Source organism: Octopus bimaculoides, chromosome 6 (assembly GCF_046866305.1).
Source record: "Octopus bimaculoides isolate indiv1 chromosome 6, ASM4686630v1, whole genome shotgun sequence".
NCBI lineage: Eukaryota > Metazoa > Mollusca > Cephalopoda > Octopoda > Octopodidae > Octopus > Octopus bimaculoides.
In genome coordinates this window covers 27,929,299-27,947,479 of record NC_142933.1, presented here as the reverse complement: position 1 = coordinate 27,947,479, position 18,181 = coordinate 27,929,299, and the positions used below count along the sequence as shown (strand labels likewise).

Genomic DNA, 18,181 nt, shown 5'->3' with positions numbered 1-18,181 from the left:
TGTTGCCAGCGTCACCTTACGGGCACAAGTGCCAGTGGCACATGAAAAACAACATTTGAGCGTGGTCGTTGTCAGTGCCGCCAGGCTGACTCCTGTGCAGGTGGCACATAAAAAACACCTTTTGAGCGTGGTCGTTGCCAGTACCGCTTGACTGACCCTCGTGCCAGTGGCACATAAAAGCATCCACTACACTCTTGGAGTGGTTGGCATTAGGAAGGGCATCCAGCTGTAGAAACTTTGCTACATCAGATTGGAGCCTGGTGCAGCTTTCTGGCTTGCCAGTCCTCAGTCAAACCGTCCAACCCATGCCAGCATGAAAAGCAGACGTTAAACAATGATGATGTGGTAGTGCATTCCTTTTCATTCCAGTAATAGAGCCAATTAAGTTTTTCCATAGATGAGAATTATCATCTCCCTCTCAAATAAAGAATGGAACAGTCAAAGATTTGTTGTTTTGGAAATTGCTAAAACAACATAATGCTAATTGTTTGTTATGTTCAAAATAGCTAAAACCAAACAATTCTAATTGATTATTGCTGTATTACTTTTCAATTTGAAGTCCTTTTTGCCTCGAACACCAGAATTTTTTCTCTTGATTTGATTCAACTCCTAATGAAACTGTCTTGACTGTTCTCACCACAAACATTAGCTGATGCTTTTGTCATGAGTTTTACACATCTCTTCTCTGCTTGGTTGTGGCACAGTAATTTTTCCAGTTGCATCAATGAAGGTATTGATTATTTCATCGGAAAATGCCTGTTAGAGGTGGTTCAGTAACAATGGTGTCCTGCCAGTTAATTATGTCCATGTAGTTTGAGACAGCAAAGTTTAGGGTAGGAATTTTGAAAGTTCACACAGATTTCCCTTTATACTGTGTTTGAGCCTGCTTTATATGCCTCCATGCTAGTTCTCAAATGTGGCTCTGTTTATCATGGCCAGCAAAATATTTTCTAGGTGCACAAAGAAAGCATTCCATTGTACAACTGGAAATACAATGTCTTATACCGCTTGATCCATTTCTCTCGAAGACTCAGTCATCTTGAATACATTTGGAGCCCCATTTTCCAAGGAAGAGTTGTGTTTAATTGTGAACCACATTGGCACATAAACTTTCATTATGTAAGCAACAGTTAATTTCATCATGTTAGAAGGATTCTCGGTGGCAATATACAACTGTAGCATACGATTTGCATGTAAGCCATCGAGAATGCGCCATTTTGTCAGGATTCCTTAATGCCAATTCAGATGAACATTTCCCTTCAGATATCCTGGTGGAGATCAAGAAGGTATTTATGATCAGTGCTGAGATCATTTCTGTCTACTGATGGTAAGTCTGTTGGGATCTGATTAAACTTCACAACACTTAGTGTTTCACATCGCTCCAGTCTCTTACCAATCAGCCTAAGAAATCCATGAGGCCCGGTAGTTTTTCCGCCAAGATTGTTAATAAGATGGCATAAGGGAAGCTCATTTGTGTGGAACTGATACATAAACCAATGCAATGGCTTTTTCATTTTATCCTCCAAAAGTCTAACAGTGCTTCCTTTTGGTCCTGTATTGACTGCAGTATCATTGCAACCAGCTGCTATCATGTGATTGGTTACTATCTCATTGGTTTCCAAATAATTCAACAAAACATTGGAAATGGCTTTTACAGAACCTGTTTTAACAGCAAAGTGCTCAAAATAGCAGGGCTCAGGTTCTTTTATGAATGGAATGTGTGAATGTGTTCTTTTTGAATTGTTTTCTTACAAAATGTTTTTCCCGTTTGAGAGTTGTGTCCCTCCTTCCATTCAAAATACACGGCAGACAATGGTTTATGTGGCTTACCTTCCTGCTGCAGGGATTTAAGTTTTCTGGATCATTCCCGCCTTACCTTCAATCTGTCTATAACGAAAGAACATTCACCAGATATACTTGCTGTTAAGTTATGGATGACCAAACTTGTAAGAAAAGCAGCACCATGGTCTGACACACTGGTGCAGTCTCAGACAGAAGCTAGTTCTGGGAATTTCATTCGTTTTATTGGTGTTTTTGAATTTAGGTTTTTGCTGACATCTTTTTTGTTTCATGGAAAATGGAATTGGAAAGTCCTCATCTTCACCTGCTGGTCTATTTCCAGATTCACTGCTTGATAAAAACCCTATCAATTCAGGATCCTTTGCTGACATAACTGGGCGACTGTGATCTGACTAATTCTTTCTAATCAACCTCTGAACATTCTGTTTAGATACTGCTTGATCTATTCCGCCCATGATCATTTTTCGATTTTTCTATTGATGCTGTAAAAAATCTTGTTCTCTCTGAGGTACTTTTTTGTCTCTACTACAACTGCAATTTTTAAAGGAGTTGCACTTGCAACAGGAAATGTCAAATAAATCTTTTGTTGCATTGTTTTTAAACACTTTACACTTTGCTTGAAATGATGGCAAATTTTTTCTATTTTTCACTGATTTTTGTAATACTTGGTACTTTAGATAAAAGTTTAAGATTTTTGGTTTAAATGACTCCATCGTAACACAAAGGATGGATGTCTTTTGTCAAAGAAGAATTATCTTTTCTGCTACAATCTTGACAATTTGTTTAATTGAAGGATCTTTTTTTAACTACATTCTTTTCTTTTTCTTATTCAAATAAAACGTATTTTAGTACATCCTTGTCAGTTGGCAAAACTCACTTGCTAAGATCACATGGAGTACCAAATATTTGGCTTTCAGTATCATGACATGTTATTGGCTTATGAGTCATCACTAAATGTAAACAACACTAAATTCAACACGATCGTTAATTTTAATACAATGGCCTAAAATCAAGGTACAAAGCAGAAAACTTCACACATGCATGACATACGTCCACACACAATGACCACTGGAGAGAAGTTCACACTCCCGTTCTCTTTATAGTCAATGTGGAACCTTAAAATATAAGTCAATTGTATTGAAACTTGGTATGCAACCTCTTGAGGATACTATATTTACTGTTTTGCATTCTGCTATGTAGAAATATGTATCATAATCCATGAAATCCAAAATTCAACCAAAAATAGTGATTTTTAAAATTTTCAATTGCGTTGCAAAGCCCGGAAAAGATATTTAACCACAAAGTTCTTTTATACACCTTTCTTTTAACCCTAATTTGCAACAAAATATGATTCTTGGCTACCAATTTTGAAAGTTGCAGTTCTCACTCCACCCTCATGTGTAATCTGGTTGAAAGCTTTCAATTATATAGAAGCTACAAATATGTAAGGGTCAAATATGAGCCCTATTACATGTTTAATATTTATTTTATCAATCATAATTATAGGTAAGGCTATGTGTTTACAAGCTTCAAGTTCCATCTTATCCTGCAGCATGGCACTTTTTTAGTCAAGAGTTATGTACTTATAGTGGGTTCTGGAATTTGATAGACAAAAATTGTATGAAATTTTGTTGTGTATATGTGTGGTTGTATGGGAATGAGTGTTTGTTTTCATAGGTTAACATACCCTACAGTTTGATGGTTTTGTGTGAAAACTAGTGGAATAAAAACACCTTAACAAGTAACAGCTGGCAACAAGGGCCTCTGGCCATAAAATACTGCTTTAACGCTTTAGCATTCAGATTACTGTATCAATGTAATGTTTATTTATTAGTGAATATGAGAGGTCAGATCTGGCTGGCTTTAAGATAAAACAGGTAAATTATTTTGGCCAGATATGGCTGTTTTAAATGCTGAAGGGTTAATAATCTCATCCAGTCCATGTCAGTATGAAAAAAAGCAGATGTAAAAACAATGATGATAGTGAAATCACATGTAAAGCTGGCCTTAACAAGATTTGAACTTGGACGATAGTATGAAAAAACAAAACTCTAGGAAGAATTTGTCTGGTAGTTTAGTTATTTTTGCTGCTTGATCATTCTTTGAGAAAATATTCTTGATAGTCCAAAGTAATATGTCAATGCCTATGACTTTTATAGGCCATTCCACAGTGGTGAGATTGTTGTATATAATCAATATAAAGCTTGGACAGTTGTAGGTTAATGACTACAGGAAACACATAGAGACGGCATCTGTTCTAGGAAGGAAAGATTGAATAAATAAAATGTAAATTTTTTTGTTGGATCTGGAGGAAGAACAATACCTATTGTCTTTTGCATACCTTCTGAGACTGGCAGAATTGATGCAGTTAATGTTCCTTTTGAACCATTGTATGTCAGTACCAGCTAGAGAAATGTGAGCAAAGAGGGTGTTCCAGAGAAGTGATGTTCTAGAAAGGAAGGACTGGGTGAGTGACTAGTGCTAGACCTGGGTTGGATAAAGCGAGGGTAAAAGAGGTGGAAGTTCCATCTATTCACAAGGCTTTGATCTGTCTGAGATTGTAGTGGAGACACTTGCTCAAAGTGCTACACAATAGGACTGAACTTGAAACCACATGGTTGGGAAGTGAACTTCTTAACCACACATACCTTTACCTATACCCATACATGTATAAATGCACGTGTGTGTTGGCAAGAAAGCAGAAAAACCAGTGAGCAGTGAACAAAGTCCCTTTATATATCCTGTACTTAGTTACAAGCACTCTCTTGTGATTCTTGTCATCAAAAATGCAATGAATCAGTTATTTGCTCATTAGAAACCTGTAACCAACAAAGCCCTTTATTCACTCATGATATAAATGAATATAAGTTATGGTGCATCTATTTCACTAAAGAGCTTCAACAAGGACAAAACATAAACAGAATTATCTCCCATATATTCAAATGTAAAACATTATTAGTCATTTATAAAATTTTTTCTTCTTTCACTGCTTATTTGAATTTTTAATGTTTAATCATTTGATTTTAACTAACAACAGATTGCATAGACGTTCCACATATTAATTAATGTGTGGTGTAGTACTTCTTCACTATTTATATTTTTGGTGTTACTCTAAGCTTTGATGAAATAAATCATTGTTTTCAATGAGCTGCTGATTTCAAAGACAAAAAGAAGAGATGTTTTCTGTATATGTTTGTAGAATTTGTTCTGCTTCTACTTCTCTAAAATTACCATCTCTTTACCAATTCCAGTTAAAACTACTTAATGCACCACTTGAATATCCAATAAACCTCTTTAATATATCCTATCTTCTAGATTCTTCATCTTTAGAATGACATCTCTCAGTGAAGCTTAGGTAATTGGGCTATTTAGCTCATGTTCACAAGATTGTTGGTTCAATTCCTGGACTGGGTGGTGCTTTGTGTCTTTGAGTAAGATACTTCATTTGACATTCTCTTGGTCCACTTGTGAGTCATGATTACTGTCTGGGTGTTGCGCAGCCCTCTCTACCAGCTATCAAATCCTTGATGTTCTGCTGGTTCAAGGGCTGAGATGGGCTTAGAGTGTGCCTATGTCTTCTTGCAACTGCAAAGGTATCTAAAATGATTAGTGAAAGTGCAGTGTATGCCACCAAGTCATACACACTCTCAAGTGACAACTGGCTGTACTGGTACCATCTGTCTGCAACTTTCCACTTGCATCTTTCTTTCAGCTGCTGACCTGTCACAATTCCAACTGGACATTGAATCTCATTATTCTCACTCCTTCTGTGTAAACTTCCTAAAAATGTTTTGGACATAACTCCCTCATCTTTCTGCTCTTTAAATTATTCTACAGAGAAAAATTATTTAATTATCTTTTTTTCATTCAAGATTTACTAGTTTCATATTAGTGAGTTGATACATCATTGATGATGAGCTGTTTGTTTTTCTATATCACATGGGAGAACTGGAACAAAACGCCAATTATATTATGGACATAACCTTCTCTTCCACCTCTTTCAAATTATTCTGTAGATGAAAAAGAAATAATTTTTATTTTTATTTTCTTTCTAGATTTACTAGTTTCATTTTAGGGAATTCTCACATTACCGATGAGGAGTTGTTATTCTATAATACAGACACAGGAGCACTAGAACAAAGCTCTGATGACAGTCAAGTCAGTCAAGGATCAGGATCAGATATTGAACTGAACTGGGATGAGTCTTTCTAAAGTACCTCAACTTTTTTTACTAAGTTTATGAATTATTTTGCTGCTGGGTAATTTGTGCTTTCTCATTCTTTTCCAAAATAAGAGAAAACAAAATAACAATTGTATATACATAAAAGACTTGTATTCATTCAATGATTTTTTTTTTTTTTTTGTACAGTATATTACTGATAATTTACACTTGTAATATATATTATCGATCAAAAATGTTTTTTTTTGTGTAGACCATTTTAATGTTTCAAATTCTGTGGATCAAAAATAATTTTAAAAAATATAAAATTTTGCTTTTCAATAATTTGAGTTGCGTTTGATTTTTTTTATTTAAATTGTTTCTTTAAAAGCACAGGCACCCCCCCCCCTTGTTATGGTTCCATTGGAAGACTTGTTTTCCTCACTAACTTCCATGTTCTATAACATGGAAGCCAATAAGAAAATGGGTTTTGTCTGAGAGACTTTCATGTTATGACAAAATCTTCAGCAACACAATGCATTCATAAGTTTAGGAGGGGTATTCTTGTATCTATAATGTGACTTTGCTGTTTGTAAATATGATTCCCTAATGTTGGTAATGTTACAGGAATTGTACGATAGCTCTGCAAGTTAGGCACAGGCATTGCTGTATAGGCACAGTTGTGACTGTGGTGAAGAAGCTTGCTTCTCAACCATGTGGTCTTGGGTTCCGTCCCACTGTGTGACAGCTTGAGCAAGTGCCTTCTACTATAACCTCTAGTTGACATAAATCTTACAAGTGGATTTGGTTGATGGAAACAGAAAGAAGACTATTATATATGTGTGGGTATACATGTGTACTTGTATACCCTTGTCTTGACATAATGTGATAGTTGTAAGCAAGTATTACCCTTATACAAGCAATGTTGTTCATTTCCAGTCCCTCTTGGAAATTATCTGGCCATCATCATCATCTTCATCATTTAATGTCTGATTTCCATGCTGGCATGGGTTGGATGGTATGACTGAAAACTGGTAAGCTGGGGAGCTGCACCAGGTTCCAATCTAATTTGGTATGGTTTCTACAGCTGGATGCCTTTCCTAACACCAACCACTCCAAGAGTGTAGTGAGTGCCATTTATGGGATAAATATGATGAGATGGTTACAGCATCTTTAATCTTAGGTTTACTTCTTCAGGGAGCCACTACACAATTACTGAAAATACTGGTAGAAATAGCAGCCAAATCTATTTTTACATCATTCCTTGCACCAAATATCTTATTTCCAGGCTTGGTAAGCCCTGCAAGGGCTATGGTCACTATTCATCTTCAGACTAACTTCTAAAAGACAAAATGACATCCAACCACACTTGCCTTGCCCTGCTTTGCGCCCTCAACTACTGATGGCATCATAGAAGTGTTGTTTAGACTTAGCAGAGCCCATCCCTCTCCAGACCTGACCATTGCCAATTTTTCCTGGGAAAGAAAAGAATCGGTTCCAGAATGGAGTTGGTACTTTGTTTATTGGCTCCAAAAGGATGACAGGTGAAGTTAACCTCAGTGAGAGTTGAAATCAAAGTGCAGAGACTTGAAACAAATACAACAAAGCAATCTATGTGATACCCTTATGTCTTGGCCAGTTCATTGTCTTACACATAATGCTATTGAGACAATGAGGACAAAAAAAAAACTGAATTCACTCCAAAGAAAGCAAAACAGGGAATCTGGAGAGGAAAAATGCAAGTCTGGATAGATTTAGCTACCATTTTTAGCAGTAAATTGAGTAATTGTGTAGAAGCTCCCTGGTATTGTTGTATGGCCCTAAGTACTTCTTGAAGCAGCAAACCCATGATCAAAGGTGTTGTAACCATCTTGTCCTTTTTTTTTTCCTCCATTCAGAATATATTATCTTTTATGACCTTTCTTTTTTAAAGCACCAAACTGTGATTTAAGAGATTTGGTTGCTGCTATTACTAGCAGGCTGAGTATGTAGAAGCTTCTGTGTTTCAAAGACATGTGCAAGACTTGACAATAGCAAACAATATTTACACAAAAATAATTGACATTATAGTGTCAGATGTCAGTTTTTAGATCTAAGATCTATTGGTGCCATCTGGCACCAATAAAACTATTCAGGAATGTGATGATTGGTGAAATGATAATTAGTAAGATGGCATAAATAGATAATGCTGTTTTTGAGGGCTATTTTGAGGTATAATAGTCAATAATAATGAAGATAAATATAAAAAGAAAATGCGTGTGTCTTTTTATATATATATATATATGCCAGCATGGAAGGCAGACGTTAAGCGATGATAGTACATAAACAGTAAAAAACATATTTACATATATACACACGCACACACATATATATTGGGATCTTTTCAATTTGACGGCCCCAGACATGTTATTTAGCTTCAAATCAACCCTGATACAGCAAACCTGTGTTGCTATAAAAATATCTCTGGTTATTAAAGAAGGGTTTTGTTAGGGGAGTAGACCCAGAAGTTGTTGTTCGCAAACAGCAACAGTAATTTTCTTCAGCAGAATACACGTCATTGATTGGTTAAAATTACCCAAATACAACTTTAACACGAAATAACTTCTAAAATACAAAATTTTGTCAAAAACGTTAAGAGTAAACCCTGTTCTATGTGACACATTCTACCAGTACCCGAAGTTTCAAAGTGTTTAGTCAAAAAAAAATTAATTAAAAGATCTAGCCATCAAATTGAAAAGATCCATACATTGATATAAACAGCTAGGCGAAATGTGATGCCATAAAGGAAAAATTGAATTGCCACTAAGGGTGCTGATGCCTACATTGCTAAAAATAAGAGTTAGAATACTCTTAATGCTGTAGGAAGGGCGCAGATACACACACACGCTGACAGGAGAGGCAACCACTCCATGCGAACTCGAAAATCCCCAGACGACATCTAGTTTTGTGTTTCATAGACATCGTGAGTGAGGACTACTCGAACGGTCCATGTTCAGCTAATTTTGCCTTTTATCATATATGTATTTACCATAAACATTTATGGATGATTTAGCGGAATGCTAGTGCATATACAAAATATTAATATAAACAGCTAGGCACAATGTGATACCATAAAGGAAAATTTCAATCACTAAGAGTGCCGACGCATCTACATTACTACAAATAAAACCATCTGTATACTAGAAAAGCACTCGGGGAGCGCAGACCTCCGCCAAGCAGCTTATTTCCACCTCACATCACACCGCTCCTGTCGCCATTATAACCACCGATACTATTTTATCCTCCTCCCATACTTATCTCGACCATCGTCATCATCAACACTGTCTCTGCTTTCACCACAATCACTGTCAAAACGATGATCACCACAATCAGTTTCTTTACACACTTGAAAATCCATTATCCGACACTCAAGGGACCGAGATTGTTGCAGATTTTTGATTTTTCTAATTTCGGAGTTCTTTATATAAAAAAGAAAATAATTGCATCTACAAAACAGAACAGTTTGAGGATAGAAACCAGGTCTAAACTCAATAGCTTATATACATACTCTGAATGTAGTTCTATATAAACCTTTAATAATTTTTTTATACTTAAGACCATCAGAAATGTTAAGATATCAGCCTCTACCCATGTTGTCATGCTTTGATTAATAGGTTACAGCATAGATTAGATTGCTTAGACAAGTTTTGGCCGAAGTTGACTCAGGCCATGTCTAAAATTAATAGCACCACCTGGAAGAGATACAGTCAGCTCTGGGGAACCGTAGCCCATTCAAGCTGAGGGTTATTGTTTTCAGAGAAATATCTGGGTGTGGGTGGTTTATCTGGTATTTGTTGGGGGTAATCATCTAGGGATTGTTTGAATGTTGTGAAGTTACTTTCCTCCTTTATGTTGAAGAGAGCAGGGCCAATCGAGGTGAAATAGTTCTGTCATAGTGTTGTGATACAACACAAACATTTCTGTAGTGGACGGATGGCATAGGGGCCAAGCTTCGGACGAATTTTAAAGATGGGCAATGTTGATGGAATATTTTCCACATGATACAGAAGATATAGAGCTCACAGTGGCGGTGGAGGGAGCAAAGCCTGAGCTTTTTGAGCCGATCCCAATAGTCAAGGCTTGTCATGTCACCCTCCGCAGACCTCCTCCAAGCAGCTCATTTTAAGATAGATACGCGAGTAAAATTACTAATAAAGAAACGAAAATAAACTTTGGAATCAGCAACGCCACCATAGGTTACGTGGAAACGATGAACGTGTTTTCAAGGGAGATAATCAAAGAACGTAACGTGGTAATACTTCATGTAAAGTAGATATAACAAATGAAAAATCCTTCAAGAATCCATAAAAATTCCCGGATCACTACCAAAATTTCATCATCTATTCCTTATGTCATTACCAACTCTTTCTGCAAGGTTCATCAAATACCGTTCTCAACTTTTTGAGTTATTTTGCAGACAGACGGACAAACCAACACCGTTGAAAACATAACCTCCTTCCTTGGCGGAGGTAAGAAATATGTATAGGTATATATACATGTATGTATGTGTGTGTGTTTTACTGCCTTGCCTTGCCTTGACATTGGGCAATAGTTGTGAGTGTTGCTGTCTTGCAATGAGTGTTCTTTGTTTTCAATCTACTACACAGATCATGAGGAAGAGCGCAAGCACCCATGGTTATGTAAACTGATCCTTTAAATACAGGGTCTGGTGCACTTGGGATGGGACACATATGTAGGGGCGATCTTACGGTACGAGTCCTAAATATCGGCCTTTTCCGTAAAAAGTGTTGGGAGAGAAACAGGGAAACGACGTCATAAAAGCGAAAGACATACAGAGAGCGCGATTTATTTTGAAGGGTTTGGGTCAGGGAATTCCGTCCCTAATCGTGACCCTAACACCGTAGTGAAGATCGTGCGGGCGTTACGGAAAAGGCCGATCTTTGGTAAAGATCGCCGAAGACACTTTTTACGGAAAAGACCGATATTTAGGACTTGTACCGTAAGATCGCCATATGTAGGCTTTGGTCAGATGCAGGGTGAGTGTCTGACGATGACACGTCTTTGACATTTCTCATTCGCCGTTGTTGCTCTGGCCTTCTCAAAATCGCTTGTAAAAGTGAATGTATGTATTTATGTTCGAATATGTGTGTGTGTATGACTTGTGTGTGCGAATGTGTGTGTGTGTATGACTGTGTGTGTGCGAATGTGTATATGTGTATGTATATATGTACGTGCGTGTGTGTAGCAGTCAACTTTCCTCCACTCTAATTACCTATTCGGCTGTACAGACAATTTGAAATTCGCGCCACTATTACTTTCCATGGATGTTTACTTTCACTCTATCACTTTATTGAGTGTATTTTTTTCTCATTCACACAGCACTTTCCAGACAGACCAATCGATTATCGTAATTTATGCACAACCGCACGGTAGTTCTAATCATCTCTTATAAAAAAGCTTGGTTTTTGACTGACCAGTAGAAATCTTTGCTGTTGTGACATGGCTCCATAATCCTACCGCAAGACTTGCTCTATCATTTCTCCATTTATCTTTTTCTTATATCCTCTCATTCCACAGACGAAGAGAATCATGGCTTTGCGTACGCACACACATAATAGAAATTTTAAATTCCTACAACGGGAGTGTCCTTCATTCTCCCTCTCTCTCTCTCTCTCTCTCTCACACACACACACACTCGCACACACATACACACACGTTGTATAAACGATTTACCATACATGTGCATTCCTATGGAATAGAGTCGGAAAATATCTAGTGTCCCAACCCGTAGTTTCTTCGGTTATGTATTTTTCAGGCACACTAAGTAATTTTCGACTCTATTCCTCGGGTTTTCACAACCAGAATAATTATATTTGGCAGAATTAATTAACTATTTCTAATCTACATCTATATAGGAATCTTCATTATTCTTCTCATTCTTGAATGACCTGACGTATTGCTGGTCTGAACAATTTTATGTATCTTTAATGTGATTTCATGAGGTCGGCAAAATCTAATTATTCTACATATATATTATATTTTATGTAATTGAAGCAATGATATCAATTGTCTGACTTTTCATGATCAGATGTTCACCAATGATTTATTGCTTTTATTAAGCATTCCTGAGAGAATGTTATATTTATTTCTGACAGGTGGGTGAACCGAGTTACAGGAATAGAATATCCTGTCCAGAAACAACGAAATGCCTGTACCCATATTTGAACATAGCGCTTTATTCCTCCGGACCTTTCATCCCCACGCAAAAAGCGCACACAGTAATCAACATGGAGGCCGTTTCTACATCATCGCTAGAAACAACATCTAAATCGCCTCTTACTCTCTTTAAATACGTAGGACACATTAGATAATCGGTATTTCTTGAAGGGAATTGAAATTCGCAAGCTTCTAACGTCTCAGATATAGGAAGTCGGATCTTTCCCGTTTGAGTTTCAGAACAGCAAATGTGTTCTGTAATCACCGAACCAATAAATGTTTTGTGAGTGAATCGCGCCTTTGTTCCCTCCACCACTTAACAATTGCTGTTCGTTTGTTTGGCAAAAGAGACCGATAGAAAAATAAGTCCTCGGTTCGATTTGATTGACTAAACTCTCCAAGACAGTGCCTTGCTATGGCCGCAGTCCAATGATTGAAACGTGTAAAAGAATAAATGAAAATAGTATATGTAGCAAATGATTTCAAATTTTCATTACATTGTGTCAAAGTCGCTTCGAAAGGTTTTTAAATGCTGCAGTTGATATTTAAAAGATTTCTCACGAAACAAACTTATTTTTCAGAAATGCTTAAAACTTAGATGTCTAGTCATGAACCTGAGACACCATAGAGATCTGGGATCCTACTGATTAAAAGATATCCACTATGTTGGACGAGTACAATGTGGGTTTACTAAAATGTTTAGTCATAGTGAATTTTCTTAAAATTTTCATAGGATAACCTAATTTTTGCTTAATACATGTAATATGAGAGGGGATGGGTAGATAGCGACCAGGCAGAAGCAATCCATGCGCCATTACCAAAGGGAACTGAGAATCATAAACCTGAATGTTGTGGCTGAAATATTACTGAAAAATCATCCAACAATGAATTATATCATGAATAAAGAAACAAGTTCGACTGCAAAATGGTTTTAGAGCAGGAATGGCAACTCATGAGGGAATATCTATCTAACCCAAGAATCGTTTAAAAAGGATCTAGACATAAATTAAAATGTTTACAAATGCTTTATAGACTATAGCAAGGTATTTGTCTAGTAAAACACGTAAAGAAGATCGAATGTTGTATCAGGACATGATGAGGATCTCCGAAAAACAAAAATGTACAGGAAACTTTGTTGGCACTCCGTCGCTTACGACGTCGCGGGTTCAAGTTGATCCGATCAACGGAACAGCCTGCTCGTGAAATTAACGTGCAAGTGGCTGAGCACTCCACAGACACGTGTACCCTTAACGTAGTTCTCGGGGATATTCAGCGTGACACAGTGTGACAAGGCTGGCCCTTTGAAATACAGGTACAACAGAAACAGGAAGTAAGAGTGAGAGAAAGTTGTGGTGGAAGAGTACAGCAGGGTTCGCCACCATCCCCTGCCGGAGCCTCGTGGAACTTTAGGTGTTTTCGCTTAATAAACACTCACAACGCCCGGTCTGGGAATCGAAACCGCGATCCTATGACTGCGAGTCCGCTGCCCTAACCACTGGGTCATTGCGCCTCCACGTGCAGGAAACTAACAGTACACTGAACCGCAAAAGAAACGCGATTTTTTCAAATGTCATTTTTATATGGTAAATTCTGAAAATTTATTTCGGGGATGTAAGTGTAAATATTCCAAGACATGCTGGTTTATGTCTGAGACGCTAATTGCAGGTAACCTTTCAATTTTCCCTCAAATGAGACGCCAAAACGCAGCTGCGTTGAATGTCGTGGGTGGCAGTCGCAAACGATTGTCATGAAAACCGAAATTCACGTGCATCTCGTGGAGGTTATGGGTATAAAAATCAACTTGAACCGTGTAATTTGTAATTTGGAAGCATCGAGTAAGACCCGATTGTCAGCAGCGCAGAGTGAACAAGCTCTCGGCCGATTGCAAGCAGGGCAGCGTGCCATGGTTGTTGTGAAAGCTTACAATATCCATATCAGCACTATCTATTGCCTGCAACAGCGATACAACAACACCAACAGCACTGCAGACCGTGCTCGCAGAGAGCGCCCCCGGGTGACCACGCTTAAGCAGGACCGCTTCATCCATCTGCAACACTTCCGTGATCGCTTCGGACCGGCCAGCATGACAACTCGCAAGACCATTCGCACTGGACAGCGACGGCACGGTATGACGTTGACTGGCCGCCAACAACCTGCGTTGCCGTCGTCCTGCTCGAGAGCCTGTCCTCACCGCTCACCACAGTCAGACACGACTACAGTGGGCTACACAGCACCGACATTAGCAGTATCAACAATGAAGGTCGACTGTCTTCTCTGATGAGAGCCGGTACTACGTTTCCACCTCGGATGGTAGAGTGAGGATGTGGCGTAGGAGGGGTGAACACTACAGAGACTCGTGTCATTGAGAGAGACGCGTGGGGTGGCCAAAGCATCGTTGTTTGGGGTGCTATAGGCCTGAATCAGAGAATTGGGCCCCATGCATTCTAAAATGTTGGTGTAGGCAGAGGGAATGGCATCACAGCGCAGCGCTACGTTGGCCAGATCCTGAGACCTCACATCGTGCCCTTCTTCGCGCGTCAACATAGCCACGTGTTCCAACAGGACAATGCTCCTTTCCATACGGCCAGGGTCAATATCAGAACTATGCTGTGACCAGCCCTCAGCCCGGATTTGAACCTAATTGAACACCTGTGGGATGAAATCCAGAGACAGCCGAACCAGGTGGTCCCAAGGCCGACAACTCATGTGGAACTGGACGCAACTTTCCTCAGGGTGTGGGTACAGGCGCCAATGGCTTTTGTGAACCTCCTCATGCACTCCATTACCGACAGTGTATGGCCGTTTTGAACACCCAGGGGGAGCATACACGGTTTTGAACATGTCACGTCTTACAGTGTTGATGTGCATGGATCCGCCCACTACCAGAACACATGACAACGACCCATAGTCTGTGGTCAAAATGCATCCAAAAAATTGACTTTATCAGATCTATCAAAATTTATCTGACAATGAAATTAAAACATATTTCACAGTCACACACGTCTCGCGTTTCTTTTGCGGTTCAGTGTAGTGATAAGAGCTGAACATAGAAAACCCTTAGAATTTAAGATTAGCAAGGAGATAGGCAAGGTTGAGTACTATCCTCTAGTCTATTCAACTTATACACTAAGATCTTCGGAGAAGAGGACATGACTGGTGTGTCAGTAAAATATATGAATATCAACTGTTTTAGTTATGCAGACGATATTGCCCTATTTATTCGCTTTCAACAGAAATGGCACAGAAACTTGTTAATACAGCAAATGGCCGAGGAATGTTCGTTGAGACAAAACAGTGATGGAATAGTTAACAAAATAGTTATCAGAAAAAAAATCAGTCATTAAAATGAGTGTTACAAGCGAGGGAAAGCCAATTGAACAGACACTAAAGATAATATACTTGGGATGTGTGCAATGAGAAAACGAGCAACGTGATGCAGAAATCAGGATTGAGATAACTAAAAAGTCGTTTGAGAAAATGTCAAACACTAACTCGAAAAACATTAATATCAAAACCAGAAGATTAAGATGTTACGCATTGTCTACTCTACTATATGGAACTGAAGTATAGACATTAACAAAAGTACTATCAAAGAGATTACAAGTCTTTGAGATTTGGGTATATAAGAAGACTTTTGAGAATATCATGAAGAAAACATAAAACCAATGACGAAGCACTAAAATGATTAAAACTAAGAATATTTTATTAGACCCCATCAAAGAGAGAAAACTAAAATATTTTTGACATTCAATTAGAAAGAAATTATTTATAGTCATTGTTGATAGCCTGGAAAACGAATGAGAAGAGAACAAGACGAAAACCTAGAATTATGTAGACGGAAAATATCAAAAATTAGACAAGGCTTAAAAATACAGAGAATATGTAAGAAGAGCTGAAGAATTGTTAAGATGGCTATTCGGGGCGTTTAACCTGCTGAGAGCAAACGATATTTGATGAAGATGAATTTTTTTATCCTGGTCATTTCAATATTTCAAAACTTCCAAAAAAGAGGCTTTATTATGTTTTTCTTTTAAATTTTAGTAATTTAGTGACTATTTTTGTGAAACTTTTCTCAAAACTAAATTCTTTACAAGGTCATCCTGAAAGATTTAGTTGAACGCCCTTCATTAAGTAGATATATGAACGTAGTACTTTATTACAAATAGTAATCCCAAGAGAATAAGCAGAACATCTGGTAAAAGTATTTTCCGTAAGGGTTTAATAGATATAAATCTTACGAATTTTCTTAAATGTGTGGGGTCCCTAATTCCTATGTTGGCTAAGCTTCTCCTTTTGATGTGTCTGCGTGTATCTAATATTTGTGTGTTTATGTGTGTGTGTATAATCTAAATGATGCATTTGTGTTTTGCTTATCAGTCGTTACCCTTGTTTCTGCATTCGTATATGAACTTATTTTATATTAATATTTGGGGGTTCTAAAGATGGCGAGCTGGCAAAATCGTTAGCACGTCGAACAAAAAGGTATTTTTTCCAGTTTTAGATTTTTAGTTTGAATACCACAGAGATCAACTTGGTCCTTCATCTTTTCGAGGGTCGGTAAAATAAGTACTAGTTGAGCACTGTGTCGATGTAACTGACTAACTCCTCCCCCAAGATTTACGGCCTTGTGCCTTTAGTTGAAAAAACTATGTGGGTTTTCCTATAAGGTGTAGTTTTTCATATCATGTAAACTAGTCTTATCGAATGAAGAAAAATTATTTTATCGTATGTTCTCTTAGATACAACGGCTGATAAGAAACGGGATGGTCTGAGATGGAACGTCTAATTGACCATTGCGTAAACTTTAACGTTACTCTTATGGCAATTAAAAAAGTTCCTTTTGCGAATTCATTTTCTAAGAAGAGATACTGGAGTTTCGTGGAACTTTTCCAAAGTTTAGCATATAATTCTAACTAGGTGTTACTGACTGAACTTCTGTAATAAAGCCTTGTAGCGGAGATTCGAAACCTAACCGCTAGATATTCGGTTAGATACCATGAGTGAGCCACCACAGTTTCGCATGATTGATATATGTATAAATCGATCAATCAGCGTGAAGCTGTCACCTGATATGGCTTACTTGGATATTTTAAAATTTAACCCATTTTCACCTTATAAAAACCGTTTGGCGCCTAACTTATGGAAGAGTGTCAGGAATGACCGACTGATTTACGCGACTCGTTTCTTGCCAGGAAGACGACCTCCGTCATTCGAGCACACAATTTCGGACTTTTGCGCAGACGATTTGTCACTCAGTCAGACTCATTCTGAACAGTCACACGATGTCTAAATTACTAAGTTTTCAAACGCTGGACTAAACTTTGAACCTGTGTCCTTCACATAGTCAAAGCAAAAGATTAAATCCAATAAAAACCAAAAATAGCAAAAACTACTGGTACACCTTGTACCTACCTATCAAAAGAAATACATTTAAATATTCACACCTGCTTACAAAGTCCTACATACATGAATAAATTCTTAGCAATAACATAACCTCAAATTTAACTAATAAAACGTTTTTCAAAACATCTTTCCAAAAAAACCCACCCTAAAACAAACATACCCAAGGAAGATTTTAACTCGAGATTATATAAAGCCAAGATTAACTTCAATGCATCGCAGTCCAACGGTGGCTTAACTGGAAGAAACTTCGAAGTCACTGTCAATAATATATTTGTTTAAGAATATAAAACGTCTACTCCACAAAAATGTAGAGTAACCCATCAAATTAATGTAAAATTATTTCTATTATAACTGAACATAAAGACAAACATTTGCATATATACATAGGTGCAGGAGTGGCTGTGTGATAAGTAGCTTGCTTACTAACCACATGGTTCCGGGTTCAGTCCCACTGCGTGGAACCTTGGGCAAGTGCCTTCTACTATACCTCGGGCTGACCAAAGCCTTGTGAGTGGATTTAGTAGATGGAAACTGAAAGAAGCCCGTCGTATATATATATATATATATATATATATATATATATATATATATATATATATATAT

General features: G+C 37.7%; 1 protein-coding gene across 7 annotated transcripts in view; it reads left to right on the top strand.

The window, feature by feature from the left end:
* LOC106869792 (nuclear envelope integral membrane protein 1a) overlaps positions 1 to 6,306 on the top strand; it is a 32,773-nt gene extending 26,467 nt beyond the window's left edge. For 3 of the 7 annotated variants that reach the window (XM_089353667.1, XM_014915653.3, XM_089353666.1), the window contains one exon: positions 5,856 to 6,306. In XM_089353667.1, the coding sequence (XP_089209793.1) occupies positions 5,856 to 6,012 (157 nt within the window). In that variant the 3' untranslated portion in view covers positions 6,013 to 6,306. Of the gene's footprint in view, positions 1 to 266 lie in introns of all 7 variants that reach the window. The other 4 variants (XR_016242193.1, XR_016242192.1, XM_089353669.1 and 1 more) reach the window with 4 other exon arrangements.
* The last annotated feature ends 11,875 nt before the right edge of the window (positions 6,307 to 18,181 follow it).